The sequence below is a fragment of the Octodon degus genome, unplaced genomic scaffold, assembly GCF_000260255.1.
Source record: "Octodon degus isolate 3935 unplaced genomic scaffold, OctDeg1.0 scaffold00078, whole genome shotgun sequence".
Classification (NCBI taxonomy): domain Eukaryota; kingdom Metazoa; phylum Chordata; class Mammalia; order Rodentia; family Octodontidae; genus Octodon; species Octodon degus.
The window spans coordinates 6,261,516-6,276,676 of record NW_004524654.1 but is presented as its reverse complement, the minus strand read 5'-3'; the positions used below and the strand labels follow the sequence as shown (position 1 = coordinate 6,276,676).

At 51.9% G+C, this 15,161-nt stretch overlaps 2 protein-coding genes and 1 long non-coding RNA gene across 13 annotated transcripts in view; 2 read left to right on the top strand and 1 right to left on the bottom strand.

Annotated features, from left to right (window-relative positions):
- The window catches only part of Ehbp1 (EH domain binding protein 1), a 386,641-nt gene extending 383,340 nt beyond the window's left edge, over nt 1-3,301 (top strand). For all 8 annotated transcript variants that reach the window (XM_023720824.1, XM_023720823.1, XM_023720828.1 and 5 more), the window contains 2 exons: nt 1,934-2,048; nt 2,251-3,301. In XM_023720824.1, coding sequence (XP_023576592.1) covers nt 1,934-2,048; nt 2,251-2,341 — 206 coding nt within the window. In that variant the 3' untranslated portion in view covers nt 2,342-3,301. The remainder of the gene's footprint in view (nt 1-1,933; nt 2,049-2,250) is intronic.
- Nucleotides 848-5,344, bottom strand: LOC105742849. Its single transcript, XR_001117183.1, has 4 exons — nt 5,215-5,344; nt 3,296-3,454; nt 2,855-2,954; nt 848-2,284 (listed from the first exon to the last, which is right to left on the bottom strand). It is a non-coding gene; the product is annotated as an uncharacterized LOC105742849 (long non-coding RNA).
- Nucleotides 5,345-7,625: 2,281 nt separating this feature from the next.
- Nucleotides 7,626-13,419, top strand: Otx1 (orthodenticle homeobox 1). 4 transcript variants are annotated; one of them, XM_004636164.1, is made up of 5 exons: nt 7,626-7,692; nt 8,044-8,112; nt 9,726-9,944; nt 10,819-11,086; nt 12,347-13,419. In XM_004636164.1, exons 4-5 carry the CDS (start codon nt 11,036-11,038, stop codon nt 13,160-13,162), a joined length of 867 nt encoding a protein of 288 aa, XP_004636221.1. In that variant the 5' UTR covers nt 7,626-7,692; nt 8,044-8,112; nt 9,726-9,944; nt 10,819-11,035; the 3' UTR covers nt 13,163-13,419. The 4 variants fall into 4 exon arrangements, with proteins under 4 accessions (XP_004636221.1, XP_023576654.1, XP_023576653.1 ...); XM_023720886.1 differs by lacking the exons at nt 7,626-7,692; nt 8,044-8,112 and having other exon boundaries at nt 9,839-9,935; nt 10,935-11,086; nt 12,347-12,507; nt 12,601-12,666; nt 12,697-13,162; XM_023720885.1 differs by lacking the exons at nt 7,626-7,692; nt 8,044-8,112 and having other exon boundaries at nt 9,839-9,960; nt 10,927-11,086; nt 12,347-12,507; nt 12,601-12,666; nt 12,697-13,162.
- The last annotated feature ends 1,742 nt before the right edge of the window (nt 13,420-15,161 follow it).

The following is a 15,161-nucleotide window of genomic DNA, read 5'->3' as shown; positions in this document are numbered from 1 at the left end:
GTTACCTGGAATCTGGCTAAATGACCTAAAAGTTCTTTCCACCTGAAGAGTATTAATTTACCTAGTGTATAGAGTAAGAGTGCTTTATGAATAAGAACCAGATTAGGAAAATTTCTAACATTCCTGTCTTTAGTTGTATTTAAATCCAAAGAGTAAAATGGATAGATATGGCTTCTCTTCACTCTCACTTGCTATTGAAATTTTTATATTCAGAGAAACTTTTCCATGTTTCTTTATTCTTTCCATACTATAGAAGACTTCACAAAAAAGTAGGATTGTAATAGTGATTAATTATGTAATGTATTTATTTGTGTGGTGTTTTGTATTGAATGTGATTAACATATGACATGTTTCACATTTCATCTATGTATTTGAGTTTATAATGGAATGAGTAGTGATAAAATTTAACTATTCCAGCTTTTTACAGCTATTCTAACCATTAATGCACGATGATGGATCTAATTTTTAATTTGTAAATATAAGATACAATTCCCTCTAGCACCATTTGCTTTCATAAAGATGCTGAGCAGTTTGCTGTCTTGAATAAATTTTGCTTTGGAGGGGGTGGGGGGGATTTGAACCAGCACATTCTTGTGTGGTTTGTGAAGATTCACATGGTAACCAGCGGTGTGCATTGTTAGGTTTATCTGAATAAGCACCAGCCATGTGAGTTTTAACATGATTGCCCAGGGCAATGGAGAGAGAAGAGAGAAACCCAAAAGGATTGCACTCCTCTGTTTTTTGGAAAGTGCATTTGTTGGGGGGAGGGAGACTGCAAGAGTCAGTGGCCAGGGGTTCTTTTCTTTTTCTGTCTCTCTTTTTTTTCTTCTTCTTCTTCTTTTTCTTCTTTTTTTAAGCTGGTGTCCTGTTTCCCTCTAGGTCCTCATTTGTTCTGCTATCTGCCTCATCATCTACTTCTTCTTTTCATTGTTTACCTTCCTAATGAGGGAGGCGGGGTAGACAGGGGGTTGATTGACAGCTACAAGCCCTTACAGTCTGGCCAGAGAGCAGTTGGCTTTGGTTTCAAAAGTGTTTTAAATGTTCGATTTGGTCCTGTTTTTATTTAATGAAACTGCTGCTCATCTTAAGGAAATTATTAGGCCAGTTAGGATTAGTAAATATATTAGTGGAGACTAAAACTCTCATAAAACAGCCCCTACTCATGGAAAAAGCACTGCCCATTGGATTTTCCAACCTCTAACATGAGGTTTCAAAAAGAAATATGTAATTTTTCCTTTGCAAAAAGTGCCTTAATTTGAAACCACCCAGCAAACGTCTCCAAAAGAAAACTGGCTGTGATGCGATCGAGAGCTGCAGTGTAATATTGCAGAGCAAATTTATTTTTTACTTCAAAGAAAAATGCTAATTAGCCGATTCACTACTTTTAAAGTTATTGTGAAGCATATGGCGCCCAGTGTGAGATACATCCAACTGCTAAAATAGAGCGAAGAGGAAATTAGCGAAGAATGGGCTGTTTGGGGTGAGAGTGGGGGTGGGGGAGGAGGGTAGGTTCTCTGGCAGATTCTCTAGTCCTTTCAAAATGATTTTATCGCCCTCTCTGTTTCCCGCCTCCTCATTTACCCACACCCCCTTCCCAACCGTTGGGCCAACCTCTTCAGGCCTCCAGCTCCCCTCCCCCACTTTGCTGGATTCAGGTGTGTATCTCTTGCTGGCCATCAGCTCACACCTGGTCTCTAGCAGGTTCCAACCCTGCAGCACCCATCTCCATCTGCAGGAAATATTTAGAAAGTAGGTTTCTAGGTATAAAGCCTTCATCATGACGGCCAAATGCCCCAGAAAGCACAAACTACTGGATCCATTAACATGGTTTGCTTAGAGATATAAGAAAACTGAAAAAGGCGGGAAGGGGAGGGGGCGGGGGCGAAGCATACCGAGGCTGTGCCGAGGGTAACTAGCCTCCTGTGCTCTGCAGACTGGCAGAAGACGGAGGCCCAGAAGCGACGTGAGCAGCTCCTGCTGGATGAGCTGGTGGCCCTGGTAAACAAGCGCGACGCGCTCGTCAGGGACCTGGATGCGCAGGAGAAGCAGTGAGTGGGCCTTGGGGTTAGGGTCCAGGTGTGGCCACACGGCCAAGAAGTTTGCGGAAAGTTCAATCCTGAGGTCTCCAGAGGGCTAGGGCAGCCTCCCGCTGACCTGGTGCTCTGCATTCCCGCTGAGGACCCAAATGTGGGGCAAGCTTACTCTGCCCTCTGGGAAGAAAAATAATTTTGTTTCCTGTTTGACATCCAGGGCTGAAGAAGAAGATGAGCATTTGGAGCGAACTCTGGAGCAAAACAAAGGCAAAATGGCCAAGAAAGAGGAGAAATGTGTTCTTCAGTAGCATCAGACCGGAATCTCTCCCAACATTTTAATGTCTTGAGTCTCTAGACCAGAAACAGACTCTTTGATTTAAAACTTATAACATTTATTCGGCTGAATTGTACTTCTGTACCACCACCCCTTTTCCTCCCTTCTTTCCAGATAATATACAAGACTCCAGTGTAGCTTTAAGGATATTTTAATGAGTTGATCATTCTTTTGAAATCATGTGAAATAAGATTTGCACAGATACCTTGTGAGTGATTGGTACTGAATGAAGGTTTTCAAGAAACTATTTTAAAAAATTACTTCCTACATTTTCCCTTAGATGGGAGGAAAATTTCAAACATTTTGTTGTTCTTGTTGTGGTTGTGGTTGGTGTTGGTAATAGTATAATGACAGTGGGAGGGGGGCAACAAAGGGATAAGAAAAATGTTATGAATGATTTCTTCCAGTCCTGCCATATGTAACATTCTGTTACCTAAATCATAGTTAGATCATATGCAATCTACTTATTAAACTGTGTTCTATTTACCAGTGGGGTTTTCTGCAGTTGTTTTGCATTTCACTGTAAGGATAATAGACTTCTCTGTGTTCCTTAAAGGATGGCCCTTTAAGGTAGCCTGAGACAGGTCCTGTGGCTTGAAGGTGTGCTGTGAGGATGAGACTAATCGACCTGCAGCAGTTTACAAAGACAGTTTTACCATCTGAGAATGTGCCACCTTTTTCTCTGGATACTTATTTATTACATCTTGCTTAGTTCCTATATTTTGATGGGTCTCAACTTTGGCTCACGAATGCTGTTAATATTTATTCTGTATTGATAAAGTGTGTCTTGCCACTATGAGTAAATCTCCCAATTAATATTTTCTTCTCTAGCATAGCACTGTCATTTTTTTGTGAAAATGGTTATCTGTTTATTTATTACAATACTGAGTCATATATAAATTTTCAATAAAAGCAGAATCTTTCTTACCTTAAACAGTGTTGCTGTTTTTCTTGCAATGAAAACTTGAGCAGAAGTTTGTCTATCCGTATAAGATTTTTCATGTGAAAATGATCTTCTGGAAGGAAGGGCAGGGCACTGGACTGCATTTTGAGCTGAGTAAGTTTACAGGATCCCAGAGGAGCCCTGCTGACACACATACGCAAATTGAAAAATAGTCATATTGTTAAAGACTATAAACTATTATTCCTTTTGGAAAGGGTCATCTCCTATTAAAGACTTGAAGAAATGTGTGATTCCACACCACTAAAAACAAAAATACTCTTAGGAATTTTTGACGCTACTACTTTGAATTGCCAATTTTTGCAGTTCTCCTGTGGAGAACCATGTTTTCTGATAATGAGCAAGTCTGTGGGTACTGAAGTGAAAGGAAGAGGGTGTTTGGGAAAGGTGAGCTGGGGGTGGAGTGTGTGCAGGTATGTGAGATGAAGAAAGGGGAAATTTCACCAAGAATTTCTAGGCCCCAGATAAAACTGACTGTTCTACAGTAGTTTCCATCACTCCTCCACGGGGTGTCCAAACAAAGAAAGCTCGTTCAACAAGTCCGGAAACTTGGAGAAAACACTGGCTTTTACACTTAAGCCTCGATCTCTCTCTCTCTCTCTCTCTCTCTCTCTCTCTCTCTCTCTCTCTCCTCTCTCTGACACACACACACACACACAATTACACATTTCGTTCGAAAAGTTTGCTGCCACTTCTAATTTGTCAGTCTTTCAAAGTGACACAATTTTGCCACGGTAGAATATCTTCATGACTAGAAAATAATTTTAAGTTATTGAAAAACTTACTGGAACTAAACGAAACCAGCTATTTGCCCTCCTTACTCGAGCAGGAGAACAGAGCGAGCTGCTGCTCTGGGAAAAACTCAAAACCTGCTTTAACCTCTGGGAAACCCGCAGACGGAAATCGGCCGCCCTAAGCAGCCTGGGGCTCAAGCGAGCCGCAGCACCCACTCCATTTGTAAACTGGATTCTAGGAAGCTTGTGAGGGGCCTTTGCGGAAAGACGGCTTTCCTCCGCCCCCCAAGTCGCTCACGATCTGCCAGATGACAAACCTTTTAAGTCCCAGATTTGCTAGGGTGGTTGGGGCCGCTATGCAGCCCCTCACCTTGCCCCTCCTGCTTCACTTCCCAGACTCGCAGGATTTCCGTGTGGGCTACTCCGCGGCGCCTGAACGCCCCTCAGCGGCGGTGGAGTGCGGGCTCCCGGGACTGGCCGGGGCAGGCCGGCGGCGAGCGCGCAGCTTCCTACTTTAGTGCGCAGTGCCCAGGCGTCGGCTCCCTTGAGCGCGAGAGAACCCAGAGCGCCGAGGGACTGGGAACTTGAAAGCCTTCGTGGTGGGATCAAAGACGCTAGGTCTGGGGGGCGCCGAGGTGCAGGAGCCTCGGCGGTGAACTGGCGTAGGCGCAGCCCACGGGCCCGTGCAGAACTTTCGCCCCTGGCTAACTCCCGGCTCGGGCTTCACACCCAAGCCCGGGTCTCAGGTGTTCTGCGCGAGTCCGGCCTCGCCTCGAGGTCACCCGGATGCTGGATCCGAGTCTCAAAGTCCAGGTCCTTTGCCCCCTCCGGGTCCGTGAGCCTCAAACTAATAGGCTTCCCCTCGTCCGATGCGGTCCTCCCTTCCCTCCCCGCGCCGCTGGGGTGTGTGCGAGGGCCGCAGCCTCTGCCCAGAGTCGCCCACCTGGGCTTCTGCCTAGTGGCGGCCGCCTCAGTCCTCTGCGCTGCATTCAAGAAACTTTCATCTCAGTCTCTCCCTCTCGATTCACCTCCCTCTCCCCTCTCGTCTTTCTTGTCTTAATCCCGGGGTTTTAAGAGCTGAGCATTAAGAAAATTCGCCAAAAATTTAGGATTAGATAAATACTCTCGGGGGGGGGGGGGGCTACTTGATACCTCCCTACTTCCCGAGGCCGGAGGCAGCATCTGGAACCGAGAACGCCGGCCTCCCGCGCGGCGGGCCTTGGGGACCGCGCCGGCACATTCCAGCGCTCACGAAGCCCCACCTCATCACGCCGGACCCAGGCTGGGTTCTGCGGCTGCCAGCAAAACAACCTGGAGGAGGCAGGAGTACGAAAGGTTGCAGGATCCTGCCAGGCACGCGAGGGCCCATCCGGCGTTCATCGCGCCAGGCAGGGCCCTGGCAGCGCCAAGTTAAGGACGCGGACCACGCCAGCGGGTGCCCCAGGACGGCTGCACACTCTTCCCCTGAAACCAGTGCGCCCCAGCCCGCGCCCTTTCCCACAACTGGGGACGGGAGGCTATTTCGTTTCCTCCTCTAAAGCTCAGCACGGTCTCTGTGGCTCCTGGCCACGCGCGGCTGACGGCCGCCTCGCGGGTCGCTCCTGGCGGGGGCCTCGGCGAGCCTGAGCCTGAGGTGACCCCGCCTGGGCCAGCGCAGCGCTCTGCGCTGTTGCCTTTCCTCTTAAGCTTCGCGTTCTCGTGTTCTCGCTCTCCCTCTTTTTCTCTCTCTCATTTTTTTCTTTCCTTTCGTTCTTTTATTCTGCTTTCTCTTTCTCTCCCGTTTGTGAATGGGCCGCGGTGTCTTTGTTCTAGAGAGAAGCGCCCGTGTCGCTGACTTTTGTGAACCAGGGAAGGATCTTGTAAAACCTCCTTTTCTCCTTCGTACTCCCCACTCCCACCCCGCCTTCTCTGCCCCTTTGATTAGATGTTCCCTTGTCGTCCAAAAAAAAAAAAAAAATGTAATTTCGTTGGTCTGGCGGCCACTTTCTTTGAACATTAGCTCGCTTTCAGCTCCAACTTCAATTAGAAGGAGTTGATTTTGAGAGATCAACAAAAGAACCGACCAAAGCCTTATTAAAGGTCCTAAGAAGATCTCCCCGGTCCTTTGAGAAGCAGTTAAGGAAACAGTGTGCCCTCCATCATATTCTGTTACCGTATTTTATTCGGACTCCAAAGGAAAGTGTCGCTTGGGGGAAGGGGAAGCACTTTGATGAGTGGCGCCCGCGGCCCCCTATCCCTCCGCGGGCTCCCCCTTCCTCCTCCTCCTCCTCCTCACCCAGCGCCCGGTCAGCTCGCGGTGCCGACCCCGGCCCGGGCGACGGGAGCGCTCCCCGCCGCGGTGCGGCCGGCGGCTCCTCGACTTGCCCTCACTCCCGTGCAAACTTTTCAATCCGCTCGTTAGGGTGGGGAGTGGTGGATTAAGGGGAAGGGGTAGTAATTCCTCGAAAGGGAGCAAAGTAGTGCCTAATATTCATGAGGAGGTGCCATTTAAAAGGATTGCTTTGCTCAGGGTTGGGCCGAAAACACTTTTCTTATGCTTTGAAAAGTCCACACAGGTAAACGGACTTGGCAAGTTTGTTCGACTGAGAAATGGGATTCGCCAATACGAACAATCCGGGGAAATCGCCTCGAGAAGGCTCCTTCCTCAGCATATGGGAAAGCTATTGAGGGGCAAGGGTCTGTGACCACATTTTCCACCACACTGATCTGGGTGGTGGAAACGTGAAAGGAGCGGCACAGGAGTGTGAAAGAGTTTCCTACCAAGATCCTACGACTGAGAAGTACGGAGTATGTGTGAGGGGGAAAGGGACACTGGGCTCCAGCGGTTCAGAAGAAGCGTTTAAAAAGTGCAGACACCGTCGGCGGGACTGGGAATCCCTGGAGGCGCCGGGGAGCGGGTAAGTGGCGGCGTCCCGCCTGCGGGTGCTTTTCCCGGGCGCGGGAGTCTAGGGCGCCGAGAAGGGATCTGCTCCCGCGCTCCGCATGGCAGCCTACACCAGCACGAGCCGCCCGCGGCGTCCGTCTGCAGGTGGGGTGCAGAGGCGGAAGACGCTGGGGCCCAAGCCGTTGAGAGAGGGGCCGGGACCGCCTCCCCTCCAGCCCGCCGCCCCCAGTCCTCGCGCCTAAATTCTGGCCGCCGAGCCGGTGGCGCGCGGAAGAGAGAAGGAACCGGTTATCCAGGACTTCGCCTCCTCTCCGCCACTCCCTTGCAAGCGCCGAAAGGGCGAGAGAAGGGCGGAGGCCCCAGGCAGGCCTCGGGACCCACGGCGCTCTCTGCCGCCGGGACCCGGGCGCTCCGTTTGCTCTCCTCGTCTCGCATTGCTCTGCGCGGAATTCGCCAGCGGAGCTCCAGAGTTAGCGCGCGACCGGGGCGGGGTGGGCGGGCGAGGAGGGCGGGGTATAGGGGGCGGAGGAGGGCGGGGGTGCGCGGAGGTAACCCCCGGCTGGCGCAGCCATTGCCCGGCTCCCTGTCACTCAGCCCGTGCGGGACACGGGATTGGCGGCCGGGCCCCGTTACGCACTCGCCTCGCGTTCACATACCCGGGGAGGGCAGTAGAAAGGTGATCAATCTTCATCAGGCTACATTTCCAATCACCTAAACAACCGAGCAAGACAAGCCACTCCGACAAGGTAAATCGCTTGATTTATTTAGTTTGCAAAGTGACTCTGCAGGACTTCCCAGTCCCCACTGCCTCCACGTTGCACTAGGAGTGCAGCGGCAACCGCGAGCCACCTCCCAACTCTGCCCCTCGAGCCCCCTCCCTATTGGCGGCCCCTCGGCGCGGCCCCGGGCTAGGCAATGTCCTGGGAGCGTGTGGGGCTTTGCAAACAAAGTGTCTGTGCAATAAAGTGAAACCTGAAGGGACACGCACAAAGCTACTGGAAAAGAGAAAGATGGGAGGAAGGAAGTTGGGGAAAGAAAGAAACCCGGGGCTTCTAGATCAGCCGCCGGGGTAATTCCTGTGCCGCTCTATTTTCCAGGTTGGCTGCCCGGCTAATCTCTGTGAGGGCGCAAGGTAGATGGTGAGCGGCCCCGACAGCTGAGGGCAGGTAAGGAGAAAGCCGTGGGGCCGCCCGCGACTTCGGAGCGTGTTGGTTACTCTTGCCTCCTCCTACTCAAACCGATCCCGGCTTCGACGGACCCGGGCAGGTGGGCGGGGCCGGGGGGGAGAGGCCTGGCTCCCCTTCTTGTTGCAAGGAGGACCCTAGACCTCTGCTGCGGCCGAGCGTCCCCTCCCCCGCCTCCTCCGAAGTACCCAAGCTGAAGTGCTAAGTTTGGAGAAAGTCTTTGGAAACTCGCGCAGCAACCCAGCAGAACTGCCGCTGTGACTTCAGTTCCATATTCCTTCTACCGAAGGGCGACCCCGGACTGCTCACCTTTTCCTCCCTTGGAAGCTAGGATCCCCTGTCCCTGGCCGTGGGCCCTAGAGGACTAGAGTGGGGTGGGGGTTGGGATGGGGAGCTGCTTTAGCTCCGACTCTCTCCCTGAATTCCCTAATCTGGGTTCCTGGCCTGCTTTACAGAATTCCCGAAAAGCAAAGTGTAGCAATAAGGCCCTTCTGGTCCCCTGTCTCACTACCCAGCTCCCTTTCTTGACCTCTGAGAGTAGTGCCCCGGTTTCTGAGCAGTGGTAGAAACGGGGTTTCGACCTTCCAGCTCAGGTCTGCGTGGGCTTTGCCGTTGAGGCCTAGTTCACTATTCTCGATTGGGTCCTGGACCTGCGGGTTCAGCTAATGGGATAGCACGAAGCACACTCGACCAGCTGTACTGAAGCTTCCCAAATCCCCAAGACCCTCTGGGGCCCTAGGCTGGTCCGTCTAGTCCCCTAATGGGATCCGGTTGTGCACAAACCCGACTGGGTAGAAGAAAGGCCTGCCTTATGCGGGCAGAGAAGGGCAAGTGGCCCGAAATGAGGCACTTCAGACCTCGGGCGGTGTCCTGGAACTGCCATTTCTCTTATAGTCCCTTTGGTTTTCTTTGGCCATCTCTGGGGTCTGGGCCATGACTGCGGTGAGGTGTGGTGGGATCCCTGGTAAGTGATGTCTCAGTGGCAGGGCACTGAAAGGTTACCCAGGATAGTAATATGGACTCAGGGCAGGGGAACAGCCATGGGGATCTCTGAAGGAACCACGTCTGCCACATGGACAAAGCTTCCCAAGAGGTCAAGGTGCAGTTACCCCTCCTCATCATCTTGTTTTAGCCCTCTGTAGTGTCTACCGTCTATGATCCATTTTCATTTGAAAGAAAACTAAACAACCCCTTACATTCTCAGTTTCTGCCATCCAAAGTCTAGGTGCCAAGTGAACACTTGCTTATGCAATATGAAGCTGCTGGACTTAAAGTGTTGCCTCCACTAAGGCTTTTGCACACTCTGTGATTCCAGCTTTGACCTCCCCAACCTGGCCATGCTTTTAACTACTCTCCTCACTCCTAACAAATGTCTTTAGCCCATGCTAACTTCCAAAGAGGCAGTGACTATCCAGAAAGTTTACTTTTGAGGATAAGCTGTGGTCACTTAGTTAAGATGAGGAGCCTAGTGGACTGCCCTGGGCAGTTGTGTGGTCTACACCCTTTACCCATCTAGGGGCTCCTTGCCTGGGACAAAACCTAGAAGCCGAAGTGGTACTAAGTGATGTTTTCTTGTGTATCTCCTGTCTCTATAGGCCAGGCCCCCAGAAGCAACAGCTTGAAGGACTCTGAGGTTGGAGCCCTCCCTGTTCTGCTCCTGGCCCCAGGCCCCCTGGATCCATTGGGGCGCCTCCACCCGGCTGTTAGCATGATGTCTTACCTCAAACAACCCCCATATGGCATGAATGGGCTGGGCCTGGCTGGGCCCGCCATGGACCTCCTGCACCCCTCTGTGGGCTATCCTGGTGAGCACTGTCCCTTCCAACACTGACCCAGACTCTGCAGACATTAGGGACCCTAGCCTCTCAAATTTGAACCCACTTGATTATCAAACAGGCCCAAATTTGGATGCCTAGTTTCCTTATACAACATAGGCCCTGATGCACGGACATGGGGCAGTCTCAGGTCTGTGAGGTGCTCAGGGCTTTTGAAAACTGTAATGTGTGTGTGCCTTCCGGATCTGTCCACTGCAACTTGTGTCCTTTCCCATCTCCTTCATGGAGCCATTTACTCATGACTTTGTTTCTCACAGGTGACCATAGTTTTTTATGAATCTGGTGCCCCCCCTCGCCCAACATTGAGTGAAGAATCTGGATACTCAGTAGGCCCTGACATAAGAGAGCCAGACTTCCTTTATTGCAAGTGGCTGGCTACACTGAGAAGGAAGGATTCTTCCTTTAATGCTGTAGTCCTCTAGACTGGTAACCTCAACCAACTTTTGCATCAGCGTAGTGAACATCTTCACCAGAACTCTGAGTTTTTCTGTCTCCCTTTCCTGCTTATTTCCTGAGGAAGTGTTTTCCAGGTGATGTTTGCTTGGACCTCCTCCTTGCTCTGTATCTCCTAGCCAGGGAGTGTGTGTGGGTGTAGGGAGCTGTGGGGGGAAATTGTGTGGCTTTTTTTTTTTTTTTTTTTTTTTTCCTTTTTTAACTCCTGAGAGGCTGGTAGGAGGTTATCTCTGGTGTCTTGGAGACATTGGTGCTAGTCCAATACAGGCACTTTCTCCCACCTGTGGCAAATCAGGCTTGGCTCCCAAGGGAACTCCTTTTGCTCAGAACTTGGGGTGTGTGTGTGTGTGTGTGTGTGTGTATATTTATATGTATGTGTGTGTGTGCTCATGCACAGGAGCGCATTTTGTCTAGGCCGGGTTCTGAGACTGCTGGAGGTGGGGGCTGCCCAAGGCCTCTAGTACAAGGTGGCTTAACCTTCATTGACCCGAAGCGCCTCCCCCCATGTCCCTGCAGCCACCCCGCGGAAGCAGCGGAGAGAACGTACCACCTTCACTCGCTCACAGTTGGACGTGCTTGAAGCGCTCTTCGCCAAGACTCGCTACCCTGACATCTTCATGCGCGAGGAGGTGGCGCTGAAAATCAACCTGCCAGAGTCCAGAGTCCAGGTACGCGCTCCAGGAGTTCTAGGGTCAGAGTAGGCACGGTAGGGTCGTTCAGGCAGGTCTGGGAAAGGTGGTCTGCTGGGAGCGGAGTGCGGGTTTACAGACTGGGCAATCCCTCTTGGACTCCCCCTAGTGCTGGGCGTTAGCCAAGAAAATAAGGCAAAGTTAAAGGAAATGATTTAGAGTCCTGATTTCCAGCCTTGTTCTTCGGGGGGCCTTTGGTATTAAAATCGGTTTTAAAAGATTTGGGGAGGAGAGTTAGGCTATCAAAGGTAAAGTGCCCCGAGGAGCCAACACTTGCCTCTAATTTTGGGGCCATCCAAAGGCTTGACAGGCTGTCTCTCGGAGGCTTGAATTGTACCCCCAACCCTGCCTTATGTTCCGGGGATCCTGGAAGGGCAAGAGTGGAAATTAGGTGGAGCCCCATGCTCTGCTTGGGAGGATGCTGTATTGCAGAAGTGGGTCTGATTAGACACTTTCTTATCAGGAGTGCAAAACTCAGCTGTTGGCCTTGCTATTTACCTTTTTAAGATGAAATAGCTTCAAAAACACTGCGGATTCTACTTTAGAACTCTCTTCAAAGGTCTTTTGTCTTGCCTTCTTTTCCCCCGAAGGCTGGAGAAAAAGATCAGGAATCCAATGCCATGTGGGAGTGGGAATTTTATAACTGACCATTCCATTTGGTTTCCTTCCTGGAGCCAAAAAACCCAACGAAATCTCACCCGGGCTTCCTTGCCCAGAAGGAAGTTCTGGGTTCTGTTCAGCCTCCAGCGTTGTTCCTGCTCCTACCCAAACTTTCTCGCCATCCTGCATGGATCACCAGGAGCCGACTCAGTGGAACTGCCAGGGCCCCAGACCCACACTTGGTGGCTGCCTGTCGTTCTACTGCTCTGTACCTCTTCGTACAAAACAGGCCCTCCAACAGACCCGGGACTATAGGGAAACAGTTTAGAGACGGCTGAACTGGCTGGACAGATACAGTCGTGCAGCCCTCCGGCAGAGTTGCGCTAGGGGTGGGGAGGTGCACGTCCCCACTCGGGAGCCAGCTGAGGAGGCGCTTTGCGCAGACAGATGGGGGAGGGTGCCGGAGCTGGGGAAGGACTGTGGGGGAGGGGCAGCGTCTGGCAGGCCCGAGGCGGGGAGGGGCGGGGGCTTGGTTGCGGAGGGAGGCGAGGGCCTGGGCGGGGTGGTGGGTCGAGGGGTGGAGGAGCAGTAACTCTACTCCCTACGTTGACCTGCTCTCCCCCGCCCGGCCCGCTGCAGGTCTGGTTCAAGAACCGCCGCGCCAAGTGCCGGCAACAGCAGCAGAGCGGGAGCGGAACTAAGAGCCGCCCCGTCAAGAAGAAGTCATCTCCAGTGCGGGAGAGCTCGGGCTCCGAAAGCAGCGGCCAGTTCACGCCGCCTGCTGTGTCTAGCTCTGCCTCGTCTTCTAGCTCTGCCTCCAGCGCTCCTGCCATCCCGGCAGCGGCTGCGGGCCTAGGCGGAAACCCGGCAGTGGCCGCCGCGCCGTCGCTGAGTACTCCCGCGGCCTCATCCATCTGGAGCCCGGCCTCCATCTCACCCGGCTCAGCGCCGACATCTGTGTCCTTGCCCGAGCCGCTGGCTGCGCCAAGCAATGCCTCGTGTATGCAGCGCTCGGTAGCTGCAGGGGCCGCCACCGCGGCCGCCTCCTATCCCATGTCCTACGGCCAGGGTGGCAGCTATGGCCAGGGCTACCCCGCGCCCTCCTCTTCCTACTTTGGCGGTGTGGACTGCAGTTCATACCTAGCACCCATGCACTCGCATCACCACCCGCACCAGCTCAGCCCCATGGCACCCTCCTCCATGGCAGGCCACCATCATCACCACCCGCACGCACATCATCCGTTGAGCCAATCCTCAGGCCACCATCACCACCATCACCACCACCACCACCACCAAGGCTACGGGGGCTCAGGGCTTGCGTTCAACTCTGCTGACTGCTTGGATTACAAGGAGCCTGGCGCTGCTGCTGCTTCTTCCGCCTGGAAACTCAACTTCAATTCGCCTGATTGTCTGGACTATAAGGACCAAGCTTCTTGGCGGTTCCAGGTCTTGTGAGCCCAGGAGAGAGGGGAAAAGAAAAAGCAAAAACAAAAAAACACAACTACCTGCGCCCTTGGTGGTCCCCATCCTGTTGTTGCTGCTGCACCGCCAGCCTTTGCCTCGGCTTCTCCAAAACTGAATTTTCACACCCCCAAAAGATGCCCATTGCCTGCACTGCCGCCTCCCCCCTTGTGCCACTTGTTGGGGGGAATATGTAAACCCGACTACCGGGTGAACAGGGGACCCATGCTTCGGCTTTTCCCACAGGTTCTCTGGGATAGCTGTGTGCTCTCCCTCTCAACCCCCACCGAACTAAGTTACTCCCTCATCATTCTGGACAGCTATTACGCACTTGCAGCCTTCGGAGGCTTTTCGCTCTGATCTACTGTTTGAGCCCAACACTATTATTTATTCTTTCTGAACACTGGAGTCACTGACTGGCGTGAATCTGCCCATTGGAGTGCGCCCACACACTACTCCAAATCAAAACAACCACTGAAGTGTTTCTCCCGCGCAGACTGTCACCCCTTCGGCTGCCCTCGATTCTGCTCCGCGCCGGCAAGCCAGAGCTTTCTGGGTATTCCTCCTTCCCTGCGGGGTGCATGGGGCCAGGCCCGCAAGAAGAGCACTCATGTAGCCTCGAGCACAGAGCCCTTGTCCCCACCCTGCGCTGGACTAGTTCAAGCTTCCGCCTCAGCGGGAATGCTGTACATAGTCGGGTCCGTTCCAGGGACCATTTAAACTTTTTAGTTGCTGTTGGTTGAACTGAGGTATCTCCTTTTAGCGCCCAAGAAACAGAACTTTAAGATATATACAGCACATATATATATATATCTATATACATATATATAAAAACAAAAGCAAAACATATTTTCCCCTCTGTCCCCCTTCCTGCCTTCCTCAAATGATGGCGCTTTTATTTTCCAATTGTTACAAAGCTGTCCTGCTCTCTTCACATCTCCCTCTGTGTATTTATTAGAAAACTGCTTGGTTCCAGGAAGCTGAGCACAGAGGACCCGGGAATGTGGAGGAAACAGGTCAGGGCACAGGGTTGGGGGGCCAGACTGGAATTGGGCACAGGACTGAGCACGGGATCACAGTTCCTGTTTAGAGACCAAAAATTTTTTTTAAAAAGAAAAAAACCCAACACTACAAAAAAGAAAGAAAGAAAACAAACAAAAAGGTTTTTAAAAAATGGCATTATGGATAAACAAACTTAGGCCCCAAGCCCCAGTTCCAATCGCTCTGTTTTACACATCCCTGTTTTGTCTAGTGAGTTTTTAGTGCACCTTCATTCTCTGAAATCTGGAAAGCCTGCGAGCCTATGTATCAATTTCGGTTTTGGCCGCTTTGTCCAGTAGGTGGGAAAGTAATTTGTAAATTTGATTTGTCCAATGTGAAGATCACAAATTACTTGTTGAAATGTAAGGCCGCCCCCCTCCCCCTCTATCTACATTATTTCCCCCAAATAAATGCAAATTAATGAAAGGCTTGCCAGTGTTGCTTTTGATTCCAGCCGTAGGTCCCAATCTTAGGGTGCTAAAGGCAAGGGAAAGTGCGTTAATAACCTGCGTGTTCATGACCTGAGTGAAGCTGGAAGCTAAGAATGGGCTGGGGAGATGTGGCAAGAGGAACCCTCAAAGTGTTCTTTTAGGGAGCATTTACTTCCTAGCCCCACCCGACCCTGAATCAACCTGGCCTCCCCTATTCTGGCGTTGTGACCCAACATCCCCCTCCCCATCCCGGACCGGGACAGAGACAGGTGTCAGGACTCAATTCCCGAAGCAATTCCTTTCTGTTCAGAGGCAGGATCCTGGCACCAGTTTCTTCACCCTAATTGCCAGCACCAGAAAGAAGAGGGGGAGGGGATGAGGGTCGGGAGGCTGGAAGGGATAGCTCTGTAATGCTCTCAGAACTGTGCCAAAAGTGGGGGAGGAGAGGCAAAATGACCCGGGCTGGGAGTTGAGGGGGGAGCGATATGTGTCCTGAGTATTGGCAGCAAACGACCTTTCTT